General features: G+C 59.0%; 1 protein-coding gene across 7 annotated transcripts in view; it reads left to right on the top strand.

Moving 5' to 3' along the window:
* PTPRF (protein tyrosine phosphatase receptor type F) overlaps positions 1-25,469 on the top strand; it is an 86,462-nt gene that overhangs the window by 38,712 nt on the left and 22,281 nt on the right. For 4 of the 7 annotated variants that reach the window (XM_032303624.1, XM_032303627.1, XM_032303625.1 and 1 more), the window contains exons 7-13: positions 7,097-7,207; positions 15,879-16,148; positions 17,642-18,223; positions 18,462-18,598; positions 19,064-19,208; positions 22,820-23,125; positions 23,732-23,925. In XM_032303624.1, coding sequence (XP_032159515.1) covers positions 7,097-7,207; positions 15,879-16,148; positions 17,642-18,223; positions 18,462-18,598; positions 19,064-19,208; positions 22,820-23,125; positions 23,732-23,925 — 1,745 coding nt within the window. The remainder of the gene's footprint in view (positions 1-7,096; positions 7,208-15,878; positions 16,149-17,641; positions 18,224-18,461; positions 18,599-19,063; positions 19,209-22,819; positions 23,126-23,731; positions 23,926-25,469) is intronic. The other 3 variants (XM_032303629.1, XM_032303628.1, XM_032303630.1) reach the window with 1 other exon arrangement.

Raw genomic sequence — 25,469 nt, 5'->3', positions numbered from 1 at the left:
CAGCTTGCCCGAGTTTGAGACCAGAAAAATCTAACTGACTTCTGAGTGTCACCCTGACTCTCCAGGAGTGGTGACTTCCTTCCCAAACGGCCGCGGCCTTCTCCCACTGACCTTCTTGCGGGTGGCCGTCCCCTCGGCCTGAACACAGGGACATGTCTCAACTCCTGCTCCAATAAGAAAGCATCACATCCTCTTGTCACCCACATGGCTCCCATGCCAGACCCCCTTCCTCCTTCCACTGCCTTGGTGGTAGCTGGGTCCGTAAGCACTGTGCTCCCTGCCTCTAGGCTCTCCCTGAGAATCCAGCCCCCCGCAGCTGCCGCGTTTCTGCTCGTGCCCCTCTGTGCTTGGACAGCCTCAGTAGCCCCTCCCTGCCGGTGAGCCCAGGCTCCTGCTCCTGAACGAGGCACACAGAAGTCTCCTGTTCTTCCCAGCTCAGGTCGGCAGCTTTACCTCCTCGGGTCTCAGCTACACCACTTACCACCTCTGCGGCCTCCGGGACGTTCTTTAACTTCTTTGAGCTTCTGTTCTCTCACATTTAAAAAGGACTAAGGGAGACAACAGCAGTTGATGCTTTAGTTCACTGCCTGGTGCACAGGGGGAAGGCTCTGGCCACCCCACACTTGCATGGAGCCACCCTGACCCCATCCTTGCTGTCTGCTCTGCTTCACCAAATCAGGAAGCCTCTCCCTTCTGTTCCTAAGTAAGGCCACCTCCTTCAGGACCCACCCCACTCGATGCTGTTACTGCCTGGCCCCATCTCTGCTCACTTAGGCTGGGCCCTCCTTACAGGAAGGGCATGGGTCTGGCTCCCCAGTGCAAGGTCCCCCTCTCCCCACCTCCCAGCACAAGCCAGCTATAGGACAGGTGGCTCTCAGGGATAAGACCTTTGGGCCCTGCTCCTGCAGACAGATGTTCACTCCCCCTGCTGCTTAGGCCCAAGGAAGACCTTGTTTCACCTTTGCTGCTACCTGGGAGCTGCAACATGAGGATTATGGACCCAGGATCCAGTTCCTGAGGTGGCACCTGAGGGGTCTTCATCATCCTATCTCTAGTAACACACAGGACTCTCTCCCCTCACTACTGCCTGGCTCTGGCACCAGGCCCTCAGCTCCAGGAGCTGCTGCCCCTCTCCTGTTACCATGTGAAAGGATGCTGTCGCCCATCTGACAGGGAGATCCCTTCATGCCGTGGAATCAGGCCCCCAAGTGCTTGGCTGTTTACAGGGACCTTCGCAGTTTACGCGTCACTGATGGATCACAAAGTATTTCCCTGCCTTTTGTTGCACTTGATTCTCCTGGAACCCTGAGAAGTAGGACAGGCTGTGATTATCATGCCCACTTCACAGCTGAATTAAGGGGTCACATGTGGAGATCCAGGGCCAGGGAGCTCCCCCGTGCAGTGACCCAGAGGCCTTTTGGCATCACAAATGCCAAGCCTGGGGCCTGGGGGATAGTTGGGCCCCGTGAGCACAGCAGAGTGCTACAGTCCTGTCCTTTCCCGACCTCACACCCTCCCTGACTTGTCCCCAGCACCTGTCAGGCACCTGCAGGCTGAGCTACAGCCCACGACACAGGGCACGGCCCCCGAAACAGGAGCTGGAAAGAAGGGCCGCTGTTGTGAGCGCCGCCCAGGCCTGAGCTCTGCTCCATGGGTGTTTTCCTCACTAAAGTGACATGACATACTGTTACAGAGCCTCTTGGGAATTTGAACTTGAGGCCCAGGGTGGGCGCAGAGGACTGGAGACAAACTGAGGGAGAGTGGAAGTCAAGTCAGCAGCAGGTGGTGTCACCAGAGCAGCAAGCGGAGGCTCATCTCCAAGTGGGGCTCAGAGTCACTTCCAGGTCTTGAAAGGAGCTGGTGGCCCACACGCTTGGCCAAGCCCAGACAGGGTGCCGAGGAGACCTCCGGTGCTCCGCTCATCCCCATGGCCTAAACATGTAAGCCGCCATCCCTTTGCCGTTGAGGACAGCCTGACCACATCCACACTCTCCCCCAGAGTGCAATCTCCTTGCACACCCTCTGGACACCTGAGCTGAGACTACAGGGCCTGAGCAGAGGTGCCTGCATCTGGCTGCAGTGGGGGGAGCCCTCTGGCCCTGGCAGATGGGACACAGAGCCAAGCGCGGAGCAGACTCCGGGGGGGCCTAAAGGCTGCTGTCCCCGACCCCGCTGGCTGGACGGCCCAGCTCTGACCAGAAGAGTGTGTCCTCCCACTCGCCCCATCTCTCTACTGGGTCTGCAGGAGGGCATGCAGGCAGTGCGTGGTCAGAGTTTCCCTTTGGCCCGAGCACACAGGCCCGTCTCAGGAGCAGCGCTGACTCCTGCTGACTCCTGGACCCCTCCAGTCTCCCACACCCACCCTGTGACATGGTAAGGTGAATTCTTCTTTCAGTCTGGTGGAGAAGTGACTCTTCAGAGAGGTCCAGAGACTGGTCGCACAGCAGGTTAGGTTTTGGGAGAGCAGAGGACAGAAGCTAGGGGACCCAGTCCTGGACTGTTTACCCCGCCACCCCCTCCCAGGCCGGGCCTACACTGTAAAAGCAGATCAGCGAGCGGTTGTTGACTTTTTTGGTCTGAGGACCTCTGATTGTAAATATTAGAGGACCTCAAAGAGCTTCTGTTGGCATAGGTTTTATCCATCAGTATTAACCATATTAGACGTTGAGAAAAGTTTTAGATACTGAAATTTTCAAATAATTTAAAAATCTATTACATATTAAATAGCATTTTTAAAAGAAAAATAATTATGTTTTCTAAAACTGAAACATCTCGTGAGGCGAGTGGCATTGTTTTACATTTTCACAAATCTCTTTAATTGGGGCCTTGATAGAAGACTGTTGGATTCTCATGTCTGCTTCTACATTTGGTGTATTGCAATATCACACTTCGTGGAGTGTCTGGAAAACTCCGCTGTATATTCATAAGAGAGCTAGAGTGAAAAAGGCAAATGACTTCTTAGTGTCATGAAAATAGTTTCAACCTTGTGGACCCTCTGAAAGGGTCTTGGGGACAGTCACGGTCCCTGGAGGATCATGCCTGGGGGATCACTGTGATAATGGTTCTTCCCAGTCTCTCTGCCGCCCCCCCACACCCAGCCCAGGTCCCAGCACCTGCCTTTGCCCCTTCTCCAACTTCTGTGTCTGCACGAGGCAGCCTGATCCAGTGGGAAGGCTGTGCACCAGACCTGGTTTGTTCCTGCCACGTCACTCACAGGCCATGTGACCTTGGGCTTTGGGGAAGCCACTTACTGTTCCTCAGCTTGTTTCATCGTTCTTGTGTGGGCCTGGATACTGCCTCCTAGGCAGGTGTCATCAGGGTCGATGAGGGAGCGATCGCTGTTTGTCCCTTGACATACTTCCCTCTCCTGCAACAGGCAGAGAGGGGAGAGGGGCAGGGTGGACAGCACGGGACTCAGGCCCCCCCATCGGCTCGTCGCTCCTGCGGATGAGGCCATGGTAGAAGGTAGGGCCTGAGCACAGCCTCAGAGGAGGGCCCTGTTCGGACCGCATAGCAGCCCTGCACTGGGCATTTGGAGACTGTGTGTCTGGCCCTTTGGGCTTGTAGCCCTGACCAGGTGAGGGGGAGGCCCTGGCCTCTGGCTCTCACCAGTCAGGTTGGGGGGAAGCTTAGTAGTCACTCACTTTTTTATCTGGGTTGAGTGGGCTCTGCAGGGCATCTGTCACTGGGTTTTGAGTTCTCCCCAAGTCCCCCAGTGGGGCTGGGCTGGTGTGTCTGCTTGAAGGAGACCTGGCCTGGTGGTGGCCTACAGCAAGCCTTTCCTTTAGCCCCTACTGTGTGCTTAACTTGGTTTGTTTTGGTAAGTGCTTTGTTTTTAAATCGTGCCCACCTGGGACACTGGGGTGCCCCTGAGGAGTGGAGTTGCTCCCTTTTTTGTTCCCTTTCCCCTCATTGACCTCAGCCAGCGCGGTCTGCAGGAGCCCTGGCTCCATCTTCCTGATCCCGGTTACCTCTGGCCCCACGACCCCAGCCTCATCCCCCGCCCTTGCCCGCCTCCAAGCAGTGCCTGTGACCCGGGGGACACCGCTTCACCTGCACTCAGCCTGGCTCAGCCTGGCGCTTGCGCACCTGTCACCTGTGTCGGTCTAACTCAGGCCTCGATTTCTCCGTGTATTTAAGGCCCTTTCTCATGTTTTATTTGATCTGATTTGGCTTTTTGTGGCTTTCCTTCCTTTTGTACTAATGCTTCTCTCTGATCTTATTTGCATTCAAATTACCTCGCCAGGTGGTTCACCAATCAGAGGTAAGAATGCTGTCCGTGCATCTCGCCACGCCACGCCACGCCACTGCCGTCACCACCACTCCATCCCGTCCAGTCCGTCACCTCCCCCATCCCCATCCTGACCTCTCCAGCCTCCTCATCTCCAGCTCCAGTCCCCTCAGCACCACCGGCCACCACACACCTCCACTCTTGGTCATTCCCTCCTGTGGACTCATCCATTGCAAGTCTGGACTGTAGAAAAACTCCGCTGAGCCCTGCCTTGAGGATGGCAAGCCCTGCTTCCCCAGCCTTTCAGGCCAGTCCCACAGAAGGGACCCTGTCCGCTCCCATGGGGAAGCCAAGTGCTGAGCCCCAAGCCCAGCCACAGACGGAGAGTCTTCCCAGGAGGTGGGGCAGTGTGACCGGGCCTCGCCTTTCCTCCCAAGAAGCCCCTATTTCTTGGGGCCCTCAATGATTGCTTGACTTCCCTTAACATCCTAGCCCTAGAGCAGGGTGAGGACTGCCCATACATCCCTGTGGCCCAGCATACACGAGGAAGAGCGCTCAGGGAAGACTCCAGTGTAGGTGTTGCAGTGACACAGGGAATAACCAGGGTCCACCGTGACTAGCTCAGACACCCTGCCCGCCCTGGCTGATTTCATACCCCAGAGTCCTGTGGCCCCAGGCTTCAGAAAGCACACTCTGGACACTCAAAGATCCGGGTGCAAGTTTGACTCGCTGGCGTGGCCTTCAGAGAAGCAATCCCTCTCTCAGAAGTCTGCTTCCTCCTCTTTAAATCAGGGCCAGGGCCCACCTCACTAGTCACGAGGTTTAGAGGAGGGGATGAGGGTCCGGGCAGCATCTGGCTCGGAGCAGGCCCACTGGAAGACAGTCGCTTCTGGACTGATCGTATTCACCTCATTTCTTCATGCCTCTCTCAGCATCCTTGAGCACATCTAGTCCCTCAGTCCAGGGCCAGGGTGGTCTCAGGGCTGAGAGGAGCCGCTGCCTCCCTGCAGGGTGTCTGGTCTGTTACCCTCAAGGAGGGACTCACCCTCCAGACCCCCCACCCATCCTGTCAGCCTGCACTAGCTCTTTGTGTCCCCACCACTGGGTTGTGGTGTTGGTTCCACATGTTGGGGTTTCTGTGTGGATCCAGGCTCAGGGGCTGTGTTGGGTCCCCCACCAGGTCCAATTCTCTGCAACAGGGGAGCCTCCTCCCCCGGGAGGGGTCTACTCCACCACTTGTCCCTGCCTGTGGCGTTGGCCACCAGGTCTCCCCTCCCTCCCCAGCTGAGCTGACCTAGTGCAACACCCCCACACACACACACCAGCCAGAGGCCCAACCCCACCTGCTTGAAGGAACATTTTCTGTAACAACGTCCATCCATCCCATACACGTGACCTGTTGGGTGCCCATCGGGGCTGTTCTTGCAGAAGATGGATATTTGGCCTGCGCCCTGGGCCCTCATGCTCCCAGATGGCCGGTGGGGAGGGCTGAAACCAGGACCACAGAGCAAGCCAGCCCTTTGTCCTGCATCGAGGTTAAGCCTTGGCAGGCCCCTCCTCTACCCCCAGGCCCCAGCCCCCTGTGTGATCAGGGCCCCTCCTGCTGCCCTGGGTCTGGGTGCGGAAGAGGGGTGTCAGGCAGTGAAGGGGCTGCAGCTGGGACCCATGGTGCACCTCCCCTGGGGCGTGGACCATGAGAGTGTGACTTGGAACTCTTCCTATGGCTTTTATCCAGGCCAGTCCAGTGGGGTCCAACAGGTTCTGTCTCTGTCCTTTGTGGGTGTGGTGAGCGTCAGCCAGTCTGAGGCCTAGGAAGGGGCTGTTAGGGTCACTCTGGCTGTTCTGTGCAGGTGGCGGTTTTCTGTCAGGCCATGTGCTGTGGGGTGATTCAATGTCCGTTGGACTGTCCTGTGTGGGTTTGATTGTCTGTCGGCTTGTTCCAGGGAGGGGGTATTGCTTGTGGCTCGGGGTGTTACTGTCTTAGATGGCTTGCCTGGTGTGCTCTCAAGAACAGTGTTTTCAGGTGTTTATTGCCAGGGCTGGGGGTGGCCAGGTCGAGTGGTTTCACCCCCCGGACCCCCTGCTGCCTTGGGCTCCCCTACCTGGATCTGCCAGAGGGTCCTTTTCAGCTGCCCACCGCACCCCCCCCAGTCCTGGCTCCTGTCTGTCCGTCTGCGGCCAGAGCAGCCCCTCAGGGCACTGGCCCGAGTGGGAGCTGCAGCCTCCATTAGCCTCCTGAATTATGCAGCAGCCGCGGTGGGTCGAAGCACTTTAGCAGGACCAGGCTGAGGAGAGGAGCCGGAATGGGCGGGGCCTGAGGGATAGGGGTGGGCGCTGTAAGCGGAGGCTGCCAGATACCAGCCCCCCAGAGCAAGCTCCTTCCTTCCTGTAGAAATCGGGTGGGCGGCCAATTCCCAGGCTCTTACCCAGTGAGCCCCATCGTGTGCTCGCGGCTCCCAGGCCAGCGGGGATCCAGGCTGCGCCCCCTCCACGCCTGGCTCCACGTTGCCTGGCAGGGCCGGTAGGTCTGGGAGCACGTATGGGCATGCTTACTGGCCAGTGGGCTCCAGGATGGGGAGTCCAGGACTGGACACTCCGTGGAGCTGGGGGGGATGGGATGGAGACCCTGGCCCAGCCAACAAGCTCTACGAAACTGCAGGGGTTAGGACAGGCAGTTTGTGCTCCCGATTGCAACGCCTGCTTCCAGCCAAGAGGCCGGGGGCTTATCAGGGAGAGCTTCCTGGAGGCAACACTGGTGCCCAGGTGTGGCCCCGACATCTTCAGCCTCTGGTCAACACAAGCCCAAATGCCGTCGAGACCCCTCCCCACAATCCAGGCCTAATCTCTGTTGCTGTGTCCCTGCAGGTGCCTTGCAGATTGAGAGCAGCGAGGAGTCGGACCAAGGCAAGTACGAGTGTGTGGCGACCAACTCTGCAGGCACTCGCTACTCGGCCCCCGCCAACCTGTATGTGCGAGGTAAGGACGAGGGCAGCACCCAGCCCTGTCTCCATGGAGCTGAACTGGCCCTGCTGGACATGCCGTCTGGAGCCCTCAGTGGAGGCAGTGGGGGCTGCCCTCTGCCCAGGCTCTCCTCTCCCCGCCTCTCTCTGCCGCAGGAAGGACAGCCAGGACTGCTCCCACTGGGCAGACTCCCGATGTCCGCCGCTACTTTGCCTTCCTTCCCCACAGGCCCTGTGGGACGCAGCAGCTCTTGGGAGCATTTGTATCTCTTATAGGTCCTGCCCCGTGGGCCCAGAGCCCCATGGGAGTCTAGAGCCTTCCAAGCTGACTTTTCACTGTGTGTGTGTGTGTGTGTGCGCATGCACACACAAGCAAACACACTTGTTTGTATGTAAACATGGGCAGACCTCCCTGGCATTCCTCAAGTCTGCCCACCCCAGCAAGGGGGGTACTCCAGGCCAAGTGAGCCTGCCCTCTGGCCAGGTCTGTGCAGAGCCTTCCTGGAGGAGGAGGCAGCTGTGCTCTGTCACCAGCCAGGATTCTTATAGAGAAGGCCAGTCCGAGACTGCTGTGAGCCCCTACAGGTGAGCACCTACCGTGCTTCAGGTGTTTCTCCCTGAGACTTGGAGGATCCTGTGTCTTCACAAGTCCAGGGACCCACCAGAGAGGGCCTGGGGGCTGTTTTGGAGTGTCTAGCGTCTGCTAGACTCACGGCCCAATGGAGACCAAAGCTGGCCACTCACCCCTTCCTGAGAACATGCTGGGTCTTGTGTGCACAGTGCATGGGAGGGGCCCAGAGCCCCTCCTACCCCCACATCCCTGTCACTTAGCCCTCCTGCACAGATGGACTTCATTACGAGTGAAACTGTCTCCTCTCAGGGGATTTGAAGAGGAAAGTGGACGCAGCTTTTTTGCAGCGATGACTTCATCACGCTGAGTGCTTAGTGTAGCTTCTCGAGGGGACCGTCTGCCTCTCCAGCCAGCAGTGTCCACTGCCTGTTCTGCTCTTTAGGGCCACCTGGTCAGACAGGGTGGAGAGAATTAGGCATCAACCATGTAGTTGGTGAGGAACTGCTCCGTGTCAGGGCACAGGTTCCCAAGAGGCCAAGGCTGCCAGCCCCTTGGGTGATGGGCAAATTGTGTCTCAGAGACCAGGGGTGACATTTCATTGGAGTTGGGGGTGTAGGGTGGGAGGCTCCCACTGGCCCTCTTGTGAGGTATCCTGCCCATCCAGGCTCGCCTAAGTGGCCCCAGGGCCTATCTTAAGGAACAGCGTCAGAGCAGAGAGTCCAGGGGGGAGCCTGAGAGCCCCGCCCCCACAGATGGCCAAGATGAGGGGAACTGTGATGTGCACAGCCTTCCCCCCACTGCTCCAGGCAGAGCTTCTGACAGGCGCACGGGGCTGACAAGTCCTATCCTAGAGAGGAGCCATCGGGACAGCCCTTCTCAAAGACCTGCCTCCTTACCCCTGGACCGTTCCAGGTTCCTGTGGACCCTGACGTCCCCGGGGCCAGTCCTAAGTCTCTGTACCTGAGACCTGCCTGATAACCAGGCTCTACTTGGGCCTGTCCCTGCCCTGTTTTGTCCAGAGCGACTTGCCAGGAGCTTCACATGCCCTGTCCCGTAGCCCCAGGACAGGCCTTACTAATGAGACTTGGAGACACCTAGAAAGCTAGTTGCTAGGAATTTTGCCTCTGGTGTCCCCACCGCTCCTCATCGCACTCCTGGCAAAGCCCGTGCGTTCCACCCCCAGCGGTGCTCAGGGCCCATTAGCCCCAGCAACTTTTGAGACCGCCTCTCCCCTGCTGGCCACCGGCTCTGTCCCGAAGGCTGCTTGTGAGTGGACCAACTGTGGTGAAGTCCCCCAGTGCCTGCCCACCTGCTGCCCTCAGAGCAGCTTCCAGAGCAGGCAGGTGCCTGTTGCCCTCCGGTGGGCACCAGCTGTCAGGAGCCTCAACATCTAGGCCCCTGTGGCCTCCAGCCCTGGTTTCTCAGCCTCAGCACCATTGATCCTTGGGTCCTGATGACTCTTAGTTGTGTGGGGCTCTCCTGGGGGTCGTGTGATGTGTAGCGGCTCCTCTGGCCCCCCGATGGCAGCAGCGCCCCTAGACATGAGAACCCACAACATCGCCATCCCTTGCCTGGTGTCACCTGGGAGGCTCTCTCCCCACCCTCACCTTGGGAACCGGTGCTCTAGACGGACAGCCTCCCGCCAGCATTCATCTCTCTCCGTCTCCCTCTTCTCTCACTGTGTTCACTGGGCTCAAGGCCACATCTCCTCCTGGGATTGTCTTCAGTTTCTCACATCCTTCCTCTGTCCCCCCTGCAACTGCCACATGTAACAGGACAGCGCGTGTGAAGCTCCCAGCACCGTGGCGGGCGCACGGGAAGCACGTGGGGGCCAGTGACTGCTGCTGCTGGCAGGACAGCCGTTGGGGGATACGCCATCCAGTTACATCTGCCTTTGTTCGGTTGCCCACAGCTCCACCCGCAGTCCAGCAGGCCCAGGCAGGCTGGGCGGACCAGCTTCTCTGTGTCACCATCCATCTCCCTCTCCGCGTGACTCACCCTCTCCTTCCCTCCACAGCGTCTCTCTCCTCCCGCTCTCAGGACACAGAGCTGCCAGGGGCCAGGGTGTGGCCATGCCCCACCTGCCCCCAACCGTCCCTCTTCGCTGCAGGGAGCTGGCCGCTGGCCACAGCTGTCTCTAAATGGGGCGGTGTCTCCACAGCCTTTCTCCACATAGGTGCCCAGACCAGCTCTTCACGCTGGTGCCGTGCAGTGTGGGGCTTCCTCAAGGTGGTGGGAATCTAGCCGCCCGTGTGCCTTGGTGGGTTTGCGGGCTGCAGGGGCCCCGACCCTACAGCCCAGCTCACTGGGTCTGTCAAGCCGTGGGGTGTGTGTGAGGCATGGGGGCCCACCTGTGCTCCCTTTCCAGCCCTCCCTGTCCCGCCCTTGGCATCCTGGCACCTGCCAGTGGGACCCAGCCCAGTCCACCGTGTCCTCCATGAGTCCTGAGTCTTTCGTGAGCTGCGTGGTCCGCGTGCACGTGCGTGTGCGTGGGGCACAAGAGTCTTGTCTCGTGTCCGTGCTGTGTGGGCAGATGAAGGTTGGCCTGTTTTTACTCTCTCTGTGTTTCTCCTTGTCTTTTTTTTATTCCCTCCTCATCCTCATCGCACTCTGCCATCAACCCAAACTCTCATCTCTCAGATCAGCGAGAAGGTTGGTCCTTTTCACTTCTTATCCATCTACAGTCCGCCCATCGATGGGATGCTCCTGTCAGTAGGGACCGGCGGGCTCGGTCAGCTCCCTCGGGCTCGCTCCAGCCAGGCCTGCCCGCCAGTCAGGCTCTGCTCTGCGTTGTTTGGGCCGGCAGGCCTGCAGGACTAGGGGTGGGTGGGCAGGCCCCCTGCCCTGCATGCCTCTGCTGCTTGGGTCCCTGATGTGCCACGTGTCTGCATGTCCCCTTAGCTGGGCTCCCCTGCCGGCGCGGTCAGGCGGGCATGGTGCATGACATGACATGGTACTCCGCCGTTACGCCTGGGCTGGGCCAGCAGTCTGTTCCCGGTGAGGCTCAACCTTGAGAGCGGTAGTGCGTCACACGTGCCTGTGGGGCCTTCCTCCACAACCTGGTCCCCTAAACTCCGCCTTTGCCTGAGCTCACCTGCAGCTGCTGAGAAGACTAAGGGAAAAGCCTAATCTAGATTGAGCTCATACCTCAAGGTCCTGCAGCATAGGACAAGAGTCCCACAGGTCTGCCCTGACCTTGAGGTCCCCACCAAGCTCAATGGGGTGGCCAGCCCCAGTCTGCCTCGTGAAGCTTGGTGTCCATGGCGCAACTGGGTGGCATTACCTTAGGCATGGAGGAAATCTACATTCTTGTCTGTTACCTCCCTAAGCGGAGCCAAGCAAAGATCTGCCCACCTGCGCCCCCCACCACAGCCAGTTCTTGTTTCCTCAGGCCTGTGCTGGGTGCTGAGCATCACATTCAGGGAGCTCATACCAGACTGGACGGTTGATTGCAACTTGGGCCCAACATGGGAGCCCAGAGGATGTCCCAGCTGGGAAGGGCCCCCAGAGACCCTGCTCTAGCTCAGTTCTCAGCCCCACCCTCAGAGCCAGACTGCAACCCCTAGTCTTGGCAGCCGGGGCCAGCGGTCATTCCTGTATCACGTGGTCCAAGTGGTCAGAAGAGACGCACCTGTCCACTGGACTTTAGGCTGAGCCCCAGGGAGCAGACTTCGCACCTGTCCACTGGACTTTAGGCTGAGCCCCAGGGAGCAGACTTCGCCACCTGCTCCTCTCTGCATCATATCTCCGTGGCTTGGGTTTCCTCCAGAAGGGGGAAGGGAGCCAGTCGGGGGGAGGGCTGTGGCCTTAGCTCGGGTATCAGCCCTGAGCATCCATCCATACGCACTCCTGTGCTCTGGGGCATTTCGGTTATACCATTTCGCTGACCAGGCGGATCTGCTGGGGTGCTCAGAAAGCAGTCATCAGCAGCCCTCAGCCACCTCCCCCTGCCCCCCTTCCCCCACCACCCTGATCCCTGGTCCCTTCCTCTTCTCCCCCTCTTTGGTCCCACCAAAAATAAAGCACGTACACAAATATTTAACGGGAAGGCAGAAATGAGTTTCTAAATATTCCAGGGGGATTTGCCGGGCTGGTAATTTGTTTGGCGCTGATAATTACATCTTACATTTTTCCAGCTTTACTTAAAACTGTGTGCCGAGTGCGCCGGCATTTAATTACTGCTCTGCAGCAGCCACAAGGTTATTTATTAAAGAGTTATTTTATCTTGATACAGTGGATCCTGCCCCTCATCCCCTCCTTAATGTTGTGTTATTTTCATCAGAGAAATTCCTGCGAGCGAATGCAGATTGCTGGGCCTCCCTCCCCCTGCGATTAGGCTGTCACTCCACTGAATGCTGATGCCTCCCGGCGCCACACCGCCCTATTATACGGGCTTGTCAGCGCAAATAATTAGACTTAAAAGTTACAGCTGAAATATAATCCAGAAATGGCAGAGCCCTGTTTTAGAAATTGTCTATAAAACGTCAGCACCGAGGATACACGGAGAACGGTAGTAGACCAGCATTGCTGAAGCCCAAGATGAGACCTTAAGTGTGTTTTTCCCTGGCCCTGGATCTTTCTTCCCTGCTGTTGCTTCTGGCAATAGACCAGGTCCAGGGCAAGTTCTGCCCCTTTCAGAGGCCTGGTGTCTGGGACAGCGGGAGGGGTGGCGGTGGGGCTGCTGTGGGGAGGTGGCAGCCACACCTGGCTGTTGGGATGGGGGTGGCTGTCCAGGCAGGTCTGGGATGCAGGGCCCCACCGGCACTCAGGATCTCCTGCCCCCACCCTCCCTCTGTAGACCTACTCTAACCTCACTCACACTGCAGGGAGTGTGAGCCTGAGCTGTAGGAGATCTCACTCCAGAATGCCTCGCCTGTGCCTGGAGCCTAGTGTTCTAGCAAATGCGTCTGGGGTGCCGTCCCCAGCAGTCTCCAGGCTGGAGGCCCCTAAGGGTGGCTTCTGACTGCTCAAACTCATCCTTCGCTCCCGGGGTTCTCTCTTCCACCTGCGTGTAGGAGAGGAAACGTAAAACTAAAAACAAAGCTATTCCCAGCGTTTGTTCTGAAAGGCCTCCGTTTCCAGGCCGTGGAACAGAAAACTTTACCCTCCCGGGACCACTGGGGGTACGGTCCTATCAGCTTTCTACACTGCTTAGCTTGGGACCTGAGGTTTATTGGCCAAGAACCTACTTCCTTTCCCTGGGGCTCTTTGTTTTTCTGTCCAGGTACTAATCAGGCCCCAAGATTCTGCCACTGACCAGGGTCAAACTTGCAGCCATGACCTTTCCTGGCACAGGCTCTCTAAGCCCCATCCTTCTGCCTGCTGGAGAATATCTTCTGCCAGCCTTGGCTACCCAGAAGCCCAGGAGCTTCTCCATAGAGCCTCCTGTGTGTCTTTTTTCCATCCCATCAGCCAGGCCTCAAAAAGGTGTGAGCTTTTCATCCCACTGACGCCCTCCTGATAATACATGAACTCAGGCACGTTACTTAAAAGTATCAGTCTTTAAAAGTCTGTTCCCTGCCTATAGTCTGGAGGTGATGGGATCTATAGCAAGGAAACCTTCCTCACATGGTAGGAGCTCAGGAGTGGTTTCCCTTCGCTGAGCCTGTTCTGATGCCCATGAACGAAGAGCTCACAGGCCACCCCTGGCTGAGATTAAAGACCTGATCAGTTAAGGCTGTGCCCCTGTGCCTTTGTGCTCCAGCCAGGGCTATGCTGGACCCCTCCCTTCATTGGCAGGCCTGGGCCTGGTCAGCAGACAGACTTGCCTGCCTGGGCTTCTCCTCCCATGACCCGCCAGCCCACGCCCAGCTCCAGAGCTCGAGGATGGCACCCAGCACGAGGCTGAGTGATGTTAGTGTCCATGCCTCCTGGTCTCACTCTTGTGCCATCTGAGGGATGCTCAAAGGGTGCTCTTTGTCGTGGGTCCCTCCTGCCAGCCATGCCCAGTATATCTACCTGTTGTCTGCCATGCAGATGTCTCTACGGATGACATGCTGTCATTGTTCCGGGACTCCCAGCATTGGGCCGAGTGACAGAAACTGACTTAATCAGCTTAAGCAAAACAAGCAGATTCTTGTCTTACCAAACTAAAATCTGTAGAAGTAGATTTGGCATCAGGCAGGGCTGGATCCAGATATTTAAACAGTTTGATCAGGCTTTTGGGTTTGTCTCTTAGCTCTGCTCTCCACAATTGACGTCTTTGTTCTCAAGCGTGTTCTCCCTTGTGTTATGAAAGGTGGCTCTCAGTTCCTCTAAGGCTCTAAGGTTGGCTGCTGTGGTATAGACAGAAAGTTGTTCTCGTGGTTTTTGCCAAAGTCCAAAGGCTGTATCTTGCTAGCCGGATCTGGGTCACATGCCCCACAAAGCAAGAATGGCGGGGAGAGGTTCCCCTAAAGAAAATGAGGAGGCCAGTTCTACAAGGTAGAACACCAGGTGTCCATGAGACACACTGGGACCCCAGTGGTCACAGAGGGAACTCGGCCCATGATGCCAGGAACAGATGGCTTGCTTGGTGGTTCTGTCCAGAGGCCTCGGACTGAGGCAGTGTGGGACCCAGTTGAGGTGGGAGCCAAGTGGGGGGTCCAGTCGTGCAGCCTGTGGACTCACTGAGGGGATCAGGCAAGGGTTTTTAACAGACAGCTGATGTGAACAGACTGGAGCTAGCTGTTAGTGGAGGACCGGTCCTGGAAGAAAGCAGTGAATACAGCAGTGCCACGGAAGAGGGAGGTGGAAGAGGCACTGGTGGGAGCAGTAGCCTCTGGGTCTGAAGAGAAGTTAGTGGGTTTGAAAGATACCTTGGGTTAACAGGACCTGGATGTCTAGTCTCTGGGCCACAGCCTGACACCACCCCCCCCCCCACCCCCCCCCCACCCCCCCCCCCGTGCAGGGAGGTCAGAGGTTGGACCGGGTGGCTTCTGGAGTTACTTCCGGCTCTACTTTGGTGGGCTGAGGCTGTCCGAGCAGCAGAGTCTGGAACCTACAGTGGAAGTGCCCCTGTTGTGACGGCACCGGTCCTCTGCATGCCAGGCTCCCCAGCGTGGGTCCTCGGAGACCTACACGCACTCTCAGCAGTGCCTTTCGGTTGCGTAGCCTCACTGCCTGCCTCCCACTGCCGTGTCTGTAGGGGTGCCTGTGGAGGACACACCTCGGCCACGGTCCCCCAGCTGCATGACCCGTCAGCACGCCCAGCATGCCTGCCCACTGCTAGGTTGCACCTGACTGCCCTCCCTCTGCATGTTCCAAATGTTTGTGTCAAGCTTGCAACTTTGAGGGGTTCCAGGCTGCACGCTGGCCTAGGAAGCTCAGCACGGCTTCTGGCCTGGGAAGTCCAAGGCCGGAGGTCCTGGCCAGGTACAGCCAGCCTCCCCCTTGAGACCTTCGTTCATTGGCACAGAAAGCCATCTGTTCGGCGCCCTCATCATGTTACTGCCATCGTCATGCCCATCCTGCCCGCGGACCACATCCCTGGCCCGCCCTGGTCCCTTGCCCTGCCCAGCCCCTTCCAGGAGGCGGCCCTTTCCCTTGGATTCCCAGCCTGTGCCTTGAGCATGGCTGAGATCATCTCTTCCCTCTGGTTGTGGCTTGGTCGTGGAGGCAGTGACTCCAGAGAAGGTGGCCACGCCTCTCCCGGCCAGCCCCTCTGCCCTGCCCCAGGTACACTCTGAGGTCCTCCACCCTCCAGTGCCTGGACTTCTCTCACTGGTGCCCCAGTTAGCCCTTCAGGAGACCCATGGCGGGTGGGGGGCAACACTGGAAGATGACCTGGAATGTGGCCCTGATGAGCCCTCAATGTAGACCTGAGACCTGAACCTTGCACAGAGTCCCTGTGTGACCCTGGGCAGACAGCAGGACTTTGCTGGACCTCAGTTTCCTAGGCTGTAAAACGGGAGCTTGTTTATGGAATCTCTCGTGTTCCAGTCTCTGAGCGTGGGGGCTACTCCTAGCCCAAAGTGGAATGGGAGGGTGTAAGCCGGGGCCCAGGGACTCTGCCCCACCTGCCTCTGAGGTGGGTCTGGCTCTGACGAGGGGGGCTTCCTGGATGAGGGGCCCCTGCCCTTGCATCCTCTTGAGTATCTTGCCTGGCCGGTGAGTGCCTCTCTCCCTCCTCCCGCAGTGCGCCGTGTGGCTCCTCGTTTCTCCATCCCTCCCAGCAGCCAGGAGGTGATGCCGGGTGGCAGCGTGAACCTGACCTGTGTCGCGGTGGGCGCGCCCATGCCCTACGTGAAGTGGATGATGGGGGCCGAGGAGCTCACCAAGGAGGATGAGATGCCGGTGGGCCGCAACGTGCTGGAGCTGAGCAACGTCGTGCGCTCTGCCAACTACACCTGTGTGGCCATCTCCTCGCTGGGCATGATCGAGGCCACGGCCCAGGTTACCGTGAAAGGTGAGTACCACATGTGAACCGGCTGGGGCCTGGGGCCTGCCCCATCGCAGAGGGCAACAGGAGGTCGGTCCCAGCAGCCGCGGCAGGGGCATATGGCCGTTGTGGGGATGCTTGGGGTCGAGGGGTCACTGTCCTCTCCTGGGTACCCCCTGGAATCCCACCAGCCCTCAGTGGCAGAGAGAGGGGTTTCTCTGATTTTTGGTGTTCGTAATAATAGCCAACAGGTACTGAGGTCCTGGGGGCAGTTACTGTGGTGGCAAGCACAGATCACCCTGTTCATTCTGTGTTACCCTGGGAGGTAGGCATTCTTGTTCCCCTTGTACAGATGAGGAAACTGAGGCACAGGGTCATGTGGGAGTGAATGACAGAGCAGGGACTTGGACCCTTGGGGTCTGAGGCCGCAGCGCGGCCCCCTAGCCACCACACGCCACACCCTCAGGCTCACCAGCCCCCTGACAAGGATGCGGTAAAAGAGTGGCCAAGGAGACATGGGCTCTCTGCCTGAGCCCTGGGACGGGCACGCACACCCCTCCAGACTCACTGCTTCCACTACCCCCTCAGAGCCATCCTCTGTTCTACAGCTAGAATGGTCTCTTGAAGATAAAAAGCAGGATCTCACCACTCTGAAAGAAACGGCCCTCCAGTGACTTCGCATTGCTTTTAGGGTTAAAACCGGAATCCTCACTCACCTGGCTCGGCTTAGTTCCGCCTGGCTCGGCTTAGTTCCGCGCACCCTCTCCATGCTGGTCCTCTTCCTGCCCAGGTCTCGGCTCTGTGAGGCCTTCATGGGTTTCCTCTGGCTCAGCACCCTCTCTCCGCTGGCCTTTCATGTCCCAGAGTCATGATTATGGACTCGGCGCTTTCCACTTGCCCTAGAACGTAAACTCCACGAGAGCAGGGCTGTGACCCAGCTGTGTGACCCTGTGTCCTCAGCCCCAGCACAGTGCCCAGCACCCAGTAGGCACTTGGTAATTATTTGTTGAGTGGTTGGCTGTAGATCTAGGACTGCTCCATGTTCCATCTGAGCCAACTCATAGGGGTGTAGGGTCAGCAGCCTCATCACTCTTTCTAAAATCCAGGCTGTTCTTTTGGGCACCTCTCTCACAGGCACCAGCTCCAGTTACAGGTGAGTGGCCACAGGTGAGCGTAGGCTACCCCCAGAGGCAGACCTGCGCCTTCCAGCCTGTGTGCCTCCCACCTGCGCGAGACGCGGTCAGGCCGCACCACCTCTGGGTCTGTTGTTGGGGGTGGAGGGAGTCCAGTGAGTTCTGGAAACAGTGTGGGCAGACACTAGATGACCGAAGGCCCCTGGGCGCACTGGCAAGTGTCACCCTTCTCCGCTAGGTGGGGCCCCTAGAGGTCACCTTGAGCTTTCCAGGCCATTCTTCAAGGTGGACTACAGGGGTTGACCACACTCTGGATAATACCAAAGGCAGGGTTGGTTTCTGGGGTCATGACCTCAGGCAGCTCTGAGCCTCCTACTTTGTTCCTAGCTCTGCCGAAACCTCCGATTGACCTTGTGGTGACAGAGACCACCGCCACCAGTGTCACCCTGACCTGGGACTCTGGGAACTCAGAGCCTGTGTCCTACTATGGCATCCAATACCGCGCGGCAGGCACAGAGGGGCCCTTCCAGGAGGTGGACGGCGTGGCCACCACCCGCTACAGCATCGGTGGCCTCAGCCCCTTCTCGGAGTACGCCTTCCGCGTGCTGGCAGTGAACAGCATTGGCCGGGGACCGCCCAGCGAGGCGGTGCGGGCCCGCACGGGGGAGCAGGCGCCCTCCAGCCCCCCACGCCGAGTGCAGGCCCGCATGCTGAGCGCCAGCACCATGCTGGTACAGTGGGAGCCTCCCGAGGAGCCCAACGGCCTGGTGCGGGGCTACCGCGTCTACTACACCCCCGACTCCCGCCGCCCGCTGAGCGCCTGGCACAAGCACAACACAGATGCGGGGCTCCTCACCACCGTGGGCAGCCTGCTGCCTGGTATCACCTACAGCCTGCGCGTGCTGGCCTTCACTGCTGTGGGCGACGGCCCCCCCAGCCCCACCATCCAGGTCAAGACACAGCAGGGAGGTAGGTGTGGGCAGCACACCAGCTGGGCATCAGCAGCGGGGGCCGGGGAGATCAAGTCTGTGGCAGGGGCCCCTGCTCTCCAGCCAGGGGTCTGGGGGCCTGCGTTCCACATGTGAGTGGTCGCTGGGGATGCAGTACAGGGGTCCAGGGGCGTCTTCCCCTGCCTCCTTTCTCTGGGCACCCCTGCCATTGAGGGGAACAGGTGAGGCTCACAGCGCATGGCATGGGGGTGTTGCAGTGCCTGCCCAACCGGCGGACTTCCAGGCAGAGGCAGAATCGGACACCAGGATCCAGCTGTCATGGCTGCTGCCCCCGCAGGAGCGGATCGTCAAGTATGAGCTGGTGTACTGGGCAGCAGACGATGAAGGCCAGCAGGTGAGTGCTGGGTGGGGACAAGAGAGGGGAGGAGGGCTGCTGTGTCCATGGGGGGCTCACGCACACCGGCTTTCTGGATTCTCCAGTTGTACGGACACAGGACCCCTGCCTCCTCCCTGGGGCCCTGGGGCTCACGTGGCCCATATGATCCACAGTCTTTGTCACGCCTGTGCTGGGGGCAGGGTCCCCAGGTCTGTCCTTGGGTCTCTTGGGGCCTGTGGCTTACGTGGCAATGGCAGGGCCCTCAAATTCCCCACCAGAGGCCCTTGTATCAGGCGTTTGTGGCCGTGTAGTCGGCAAGGTATCTGTGGCATGGGCTGCGCCAAGTCCCCTGTGTGGTCCAGATGGCCTTGTGACCTGGAGCCACAGTGGGTCCAGAGGGGTCAGCTACAGCCCGTGCTGGGTAACAGCATCTGAGGGACCTTTGGGGTCCGAGCGGTCAGTGAGTGCTCCCTGCTCTTCCAGCACAAGGTGACCTTCGACCCCACCTCCTCCTACACTCTAGAGGACCTGAAGCCTGACACACTGTACCACTTCCAGCTGGCTGCCCGTTCCGAGATGGGGGTGGGCGTCTTCACCCCCACCATTGAGGCCCGCACAGCACAGTCCAGTAAGTGTCTCCAGAGGCCACTGCCTGCTACAGCTGGGCTGGGACACAGACACACACAGGCTTCCCCCTTGACCAGGGGGGTGGTCTGGTCTGCTGGGCCCCGGACCAGACTCCGGTCTGGGCTCTGGGTCTGGACCCTGAGAGAGGGACAGGTAAGTTCCCGCCAGTCTGCATCCAGGCAGCTGCTGCCCGCGCTGCTCCCCACCCGACTTCTGCCCCTCCCCACCCCCGGCCCCTACCCCGCCAGCCAGGTAAGTTCTGTGTCTGTGACTCATCCACCTCCCGCCACCCCCCCATCTGCGCTGGTCACACTAGCTGACTGGGCCATTCGCAGTGGTAGGACGGCCACGCCGGCTGCGTCTCGGACATGTCCCCGCTTTGGCGGTTGTCCTCCCTCTCCATATCCCCACATCTCATCTCCCTTATCACCTGCATTCCCTGCCTCATGACCACCATGAGAGGAGCATGTGAGCTCGTCATCTTACGCTGAGCCAGCCGCACGTAGGGACATGTCTGTGAGAATGAGCCTGTGTGACTGAGAATGTCTACGTGCCTGCCTTGGGACCACACGGCCTTCCGTGCGGGAGACAGTCTGTGAGACCGTTTGCGTGACAGCCTTGCGGCTCTGACCATGTTGACCGTGGTCCTTTGTACCTGAGACGAATGCTGTGAGGCCGTGTGGGGCCCCGTCTGACCACGTGGCTGTGCTGTACCTGTAGGAGCACGTGTCTGGTGTGCCCCAGTGACTGAATGGCCATGAGGCTCCATGTCTTCACAGTGGGGGCCACAGATGTGTGGCTGGATAGGACCAGGGCACTGAGACAGGTAGCACATGTGACAGGCTTCAACACAGCAATGTCTGTGAGGCGGCTCAGGTGACATGGCACTGTGAATGTGCCAGTGATGTCGGGAGGCCACGTGTGATCTTGTGTGGACGGATTCATCCTACCAGCACCTGCGGGGGCCCTTGCACAGCGCGGCATGACAGCATGACCCGGACATGGCCTCTGCCTGCAGGGATGCTCGTCTGGTGGGGCATATAGGTGTTAGACCTGCAATTACCCAAATGAGCTTTTAATTACATTCGTGTGAAGTGCTGTGGAGGAGACAGACAGTGGAGCGGTGACGGGATGGGAGCTTCATCTGGTCTGAGGGGGCCGAGTGACATGGGCCCCAGGCAGGAGGTCAGCAGGTACAAAGGCCCTAAAAGGGGAAGGCACTTAGCTGAGGTCAGGGGCGAGCAGGGGGCCAGCGTGGCAGAAGCAGCTGGCCGGCTGCTGACCAAGAATGCCCAGGAACAGCCCAGCAGCGTACCAGATACTGTGTAGGAGACCGTACGGCCATCTAAGCAAAAGATAGCAACTCAGACACAGTGGTGGTGGTGGTGGTGGGTTAGAGAGCCATCTGGGGGTGCCAGCTGCCCAGGACTAGGTGATGGACTGGCTTTGGGATGCTCAGGGCAAGGGGCACGTCAGGCGAATTCTGTGCTTCTGGTGTATAGACCTGGGAAGAGGGTAGGAAGTGGGACCGAACCAGGCACCCCTGCCAGGGAGGCCTTACGCCATGCGAGTGGCAATGCTGGGCTAGAGGTGGGGGACCTGAGGGGGATGACCAGAGACAGCAGGAAATCCCGAAGAGGAAAGTGTCTCAGAGATTGGAAGAAGAGGGTTCAAAGGAGCATTCCAGGTGCTGCTGCTGAGCCCTCAAGTCCAGAGGAACACAGGAGCGACTGACCACTGCATTGGGTACCTGGAGGAAAAGGGTCCTGGGGCTGGGGCGAGGGTTGTGAGGACAGCTGGAGGGAGGGACCACTGCAGCTGGAGGAGGGGTGCTGTAGGCCCGAGCATGGGATCTGTCATTTATTTATTTATTTTTAAAGATTTTATTTATTTATTTGACAGACAGAGATCACAAGTAGGCAGAGAGACAGGCAGAGAGAGAGGAGGAAGCAGGCCCCCTGCTGAGCAGAGAGCCCGATGCGGGACTCGATCCCAGGACCCTGGGATCCTGACCTGAGCCGAAGGCAGAGGCTTTAACCTACTGAGCCACCCAGGTGCCTCACATCTATCTTTTAAAGTAGGAAAATTTGAGCATTAAGTGTTACTAGGAATGACTCCATACAGAGAAGTCGAAAATTTGGGAAAGAGAATTTTGGGGAGAAAGAGAAAGAGAAATTTGGGAAAGAGAATTTTGGAGACTCGGGACTTGGGGGAAGGGGAAGGAGCGTGGAGGGAAGAGTGCCGCCTAAGACAGGCAGGGCACGCCTCCCTCCTCCTGGGAAGCAGGGGTGGCTCGGCGAGACTGCATTTGTTTGGTGGGTTTGGTAAAGATGAAGGGAGCTGCCGGTGGGAGGCTTCGGATTTCTCTGCAAAGTGGGAGACGGTTGTGTGCTGAGAGCTGGAGGTTAGCAGAGCGTGGAGGAGGTTGAAAGCGTTCTGTGTACAGCAGCGGAGGGAGCTGGGCAGAGAACAGAGGCCGCAGACTGCAGGCAAGGCCCAGGTGAGCACTGGGGACGTGCTCATAGGATCCCAGCCTTCCAGGGCAGGCACCATTTTTCTACCTGCCCCAGGGCCAGCTTCAAGAGGGCCGAGGATTGGGTCCAAGGTTTGGCACAGGCTGGACAGGAGGTGGGAGAAGTAGGTGAAGGAGTTGGGGGTATGTGGAGTGTTGAGGTGCAGGACCTCAGGGTCAAAGCCCAATACCAAGGGCAGTAAGGATGGCAGGTCCATGGCCCGTGGTCCAGGGTTGGGGTGAAGAGCCAGCACAGTTCTGGGACCTTGAGCAGCCACACTGGGACAAGGTGAGGGTCTGCAAGGGCATGTTGGAGGCCACAGTTTGGGGAGTAGGGCCATTCTGAGTTACGGCAATACCTAGAGCGTGGCCACAGCAGTGCAGGAGCAGGGAAAGCCCTGGGGACGAGGGGAGGGAGACTGCTGAAGTGCCCGGGGCAGAGGGTGGGGGCAGAGGAAGCCACATAATAGCACCAGGCTCCTCCATGTGGATAAGACCTGGGAAATGGGGGGCGGGGGGTGCATAGACCTGCCTCCTAACGGTGAGTGAGAGCACCTACACAGGGTGCGTTTTCTCCAGATTAGCCTGGGCCATTGGCCTCTTTCCTATCTGGCCTCTAGTCTCTGTGGCTGCTTGTGGCTCAGGCACAGGCACGCTGTCCAAGTAGGCCCAGGTCACGACGACCTTGTGCCAGAAGAGTCACTGGGGCTGCTAGTCCTGCCAGGGGCCACGGGCACAGCAGCAGGAGTCATGGCCCACGCCTATGTGTATTTGGCAGGGTGTGTGTTTTATGCGAGACAGCGTACGTGTGGGAGAGACCTTGTGTGTGTGTGAGGTGCTGTTAGAGCCCCATATGTGTGAAAGACACCATATGTATGTGTGGGAGACACTGTGTGTGTGTGTGTGTGTAGCCTGTGGTCCAGAGCGAGCTGGGCTGTCTGGCAGCAGCGGTGGCAGTCTGCCTAGGAGGGGCCCTGGGATAGCCATTCTGCATTCAGGGAGTAGCCTGCCTGGGTGAGTGTCCCATCCTCTGTGACCAGTCACCGTGCCTGCGACCCCCACCCTCCATCTGCCTGCTTCCCCCCATTTGTCTTCCCCAGCCCCCTCTGCCCCTCCCCAGAAGGTGACCTGTGTGAGCACGGGCTCCACCACAGTCCGGGTAAGTTGGGTCCCGCCACCGGCTGCCAGCCGCAACGGCGTCATCACCCAGTACTCAGTGGCCTACGAGGCAGTGGACGGCGAGGACCGAGGGCGGCATGTGGTGGACAGCATCAGTCGCGAGCACTCCAGCTGGGACCTGGTGGGCCTGGAGAAGTGGACGGAGTACCGGGTGTGGGTGCGGGCGCACACAGACGTGGGCCCCGGCCCGGAGAGCAGCCCGGTGCTAGTGCGCACAGATGAGGACGGTAGGCGGCCGCGCCAAGGGGAGGGGCGGGGGGAGGGGAGACAGCCCTCCCAGATACCACCCACCTTGCATCCCCAGGGCCTTTGCCTCACGAAAGCCGGGAAGGCCTTCCCGGTAAAGGCTGAAGAGCCCACACTGGGGAACTGTAACTAACTGATGGGCTAGCCTGGGCCCAGATCCCTGCCTTCAGGGTGAGCTCCGAGGCAGCTGGAGCCTGGCAAGGCTAAGACAGAAGGAACAGCCCCGCTTCAGATTTAGGAGGTGGAGACTGGGAAGATGGGTGCAAGAGACACTCTGAGTAGAATCAAAAGACTCTGTCTTGGCCAGACATTGGAGTGATGGGGGTGCCCAGGAGAAGTTGGGATGACTTGTGCTCACATTAGGGTGGCCTGGTGCCTAACCCCTACCCTACTCCCCCGCCAAGTGAGGTAGCTCAGGGCCCGAGGGGTCGGCAGGCCTTCCTTCTCGGCAGGGATAGTCTACAGAAACTCTATCAGAGCCTTCCCGGGGCCGTGGAGTGCAAAGGCAAGGCCCTGGAGTGTGCTATGCCCCCCTGAACCGAGGTCCATACCCCCAGGCCTGACTGTCTTCTCTTCCCGGTCCCCAGTGCCCAGTGGGCCACCACGGAAGGTGGAGGTGGGGCCACTGAATTCCACTGCTGTACACGTCTCCTGGAAGCTGCCTGTCCCCAGTAAGCAGCACGGCCAGATCCGTGGCTACCAGGTCACCTATGTGCGGCTAGAGAACGGCGAGCCCCGTGGCCCACCCATCATCCAGGACGTCATGCTGGCAGAGGCCCAGGTGCGCCGCTGGGAGGTGGCGGGGTGGGAAGGTGGACAAGGCCAGCACGCCTCTCTGCGTCTGTGGAGCCCAGGTTTGCCCCCTCCCCTGCCTGCCTTCACAGGACTCAGACACCAAGATGTCCTGCTGTGTGTCAGGTTCGGATGGTGCTCAGACCAGGAAGTTAGGGCTGGGTTCCAGGAACACTCCCTCTTCCGTCTTGGGTCTGCCTGAGCTATGCCAGCCCCATCTGCCCTGGTGACTGTCTCAGCGTGGCAGTCAACCTCTGTGGCTCAGATACCAGCACTGGCAGTCAGGAGCACAGACCCCCGCTTGTCTGCTCCGGCCCAGGCTTCGGCACCCCCAAGCCCTGCTTTGTGTTTTGCAGGAAGCATGTTCACTATCAGGCTGGGATTTAAGATTTGCCTTCCTCCTCAACTGTGCTGGGCTAGGTGACTGTTCCTCTCCCAGCCAGGGCAGGGACAGCAGTCCTGCCACCATCTGCCCCCACTCAGCCTTTGGCCGTGGCAGGTTTTTGTGAATGGCTGAGCTGGGGTGTTGCTCTGGGCCTGGAAGCCAGGCTTATGTCTTCCTCCATGCACTTCTGTTCTCCAGGGGATAATGATTTCTCCTGTGAGTTTGGGGTAAGGTTCCTCAGGGTATCCCGAGCACTGGTTTGCTATTCCGGGAAAGAATCTGGATATTGGGAGGTGATGTGAATGGCCCAGAACTTCCCAGATAGTCAGTGGGTGAGCTCAGACAAGAAACCCAGGCTCTGGACTCCTGGAAAGAGCGGTAATAGCTATGGCAAGTTTTCACCCCAGATATTCTGCCGACGAGTCCTGACACCGGGTGTGATGTGCTTTCAGGGTCTCCCAGCAAGAATTGGGACCTTGGGAGGGAATCCACAGTGGGCAGCATTGAGCCAGTCCTGGGAAAAGGAACCCAGATTCCTTTCAGAGCCCACATGCCCTCCCTGTTCTGCTTTTCCCCCCTCTCTGGGCCGGGCCCACAGGTGCAGGAAAAGACCCCGTGTTCTCCATGCTGTGCTCAGGGTAGGCTAAGCACTTGGGCAGAATTCCTCTCTGGCCGAAGGGTGTTCTCTTCCTCCTCTCAGCCTGCCCGGCCCAAAGAGAACAGGGGTGGAGGAGGCAGACATGTGCCCCCGCCTGCATTCCTGCAGCAGGTTGGGGGCTCCTCCTGGAGTCTCCACAGACACACCCACCCACAAACATCCCGGGAATGGGCTCCCTCCAGCCCCTCCCAACCTTGGGGGCCAGCGGCACAGCTGCAGCCAGTGGGGTTCAGAGCCTCCCTTTCAGGTGGCCCCTTCTGGTTCCAAGTGGTTGGAAGGGAGCTAGGCCAGAGGAGGAGGGACACTGTCCTTGGGGCCTCAGACGTGCCATGACAGCAGGCAGATGTGAGCCCAGGCTCCAGGAAAGCCAACGGAACCTGGAGGGCCTCGTTCCCGGCCTGGCCACAGGGCCTAGCTGTCCCCTGACCACTGTGTCAAATAAACTACGGCCTGTCCTCCTTCACCCAGCTTATCTGGTCAGCTAAGGGAC

The sequence above is a fragment of the Mustela erminea genome, chromosome 10 (assembly GCF_009829155.1).
Source record: "Mustela erminea isolate mMusErm1 chromosome 10, mMusErm1.Pri, whole genome shotgun sequence".
Lineage (NCBI taxonomy): Eukaryota > Metazoa > Chordata > Mammalia > Carnivora > Mustelidae > Mustela > Mustela erminea.
The sequence above is the reverse complement of the archived record's forward strand: the minus strand, read 5'-3'. Positions and strand labels throughout refer to the sequence as shown.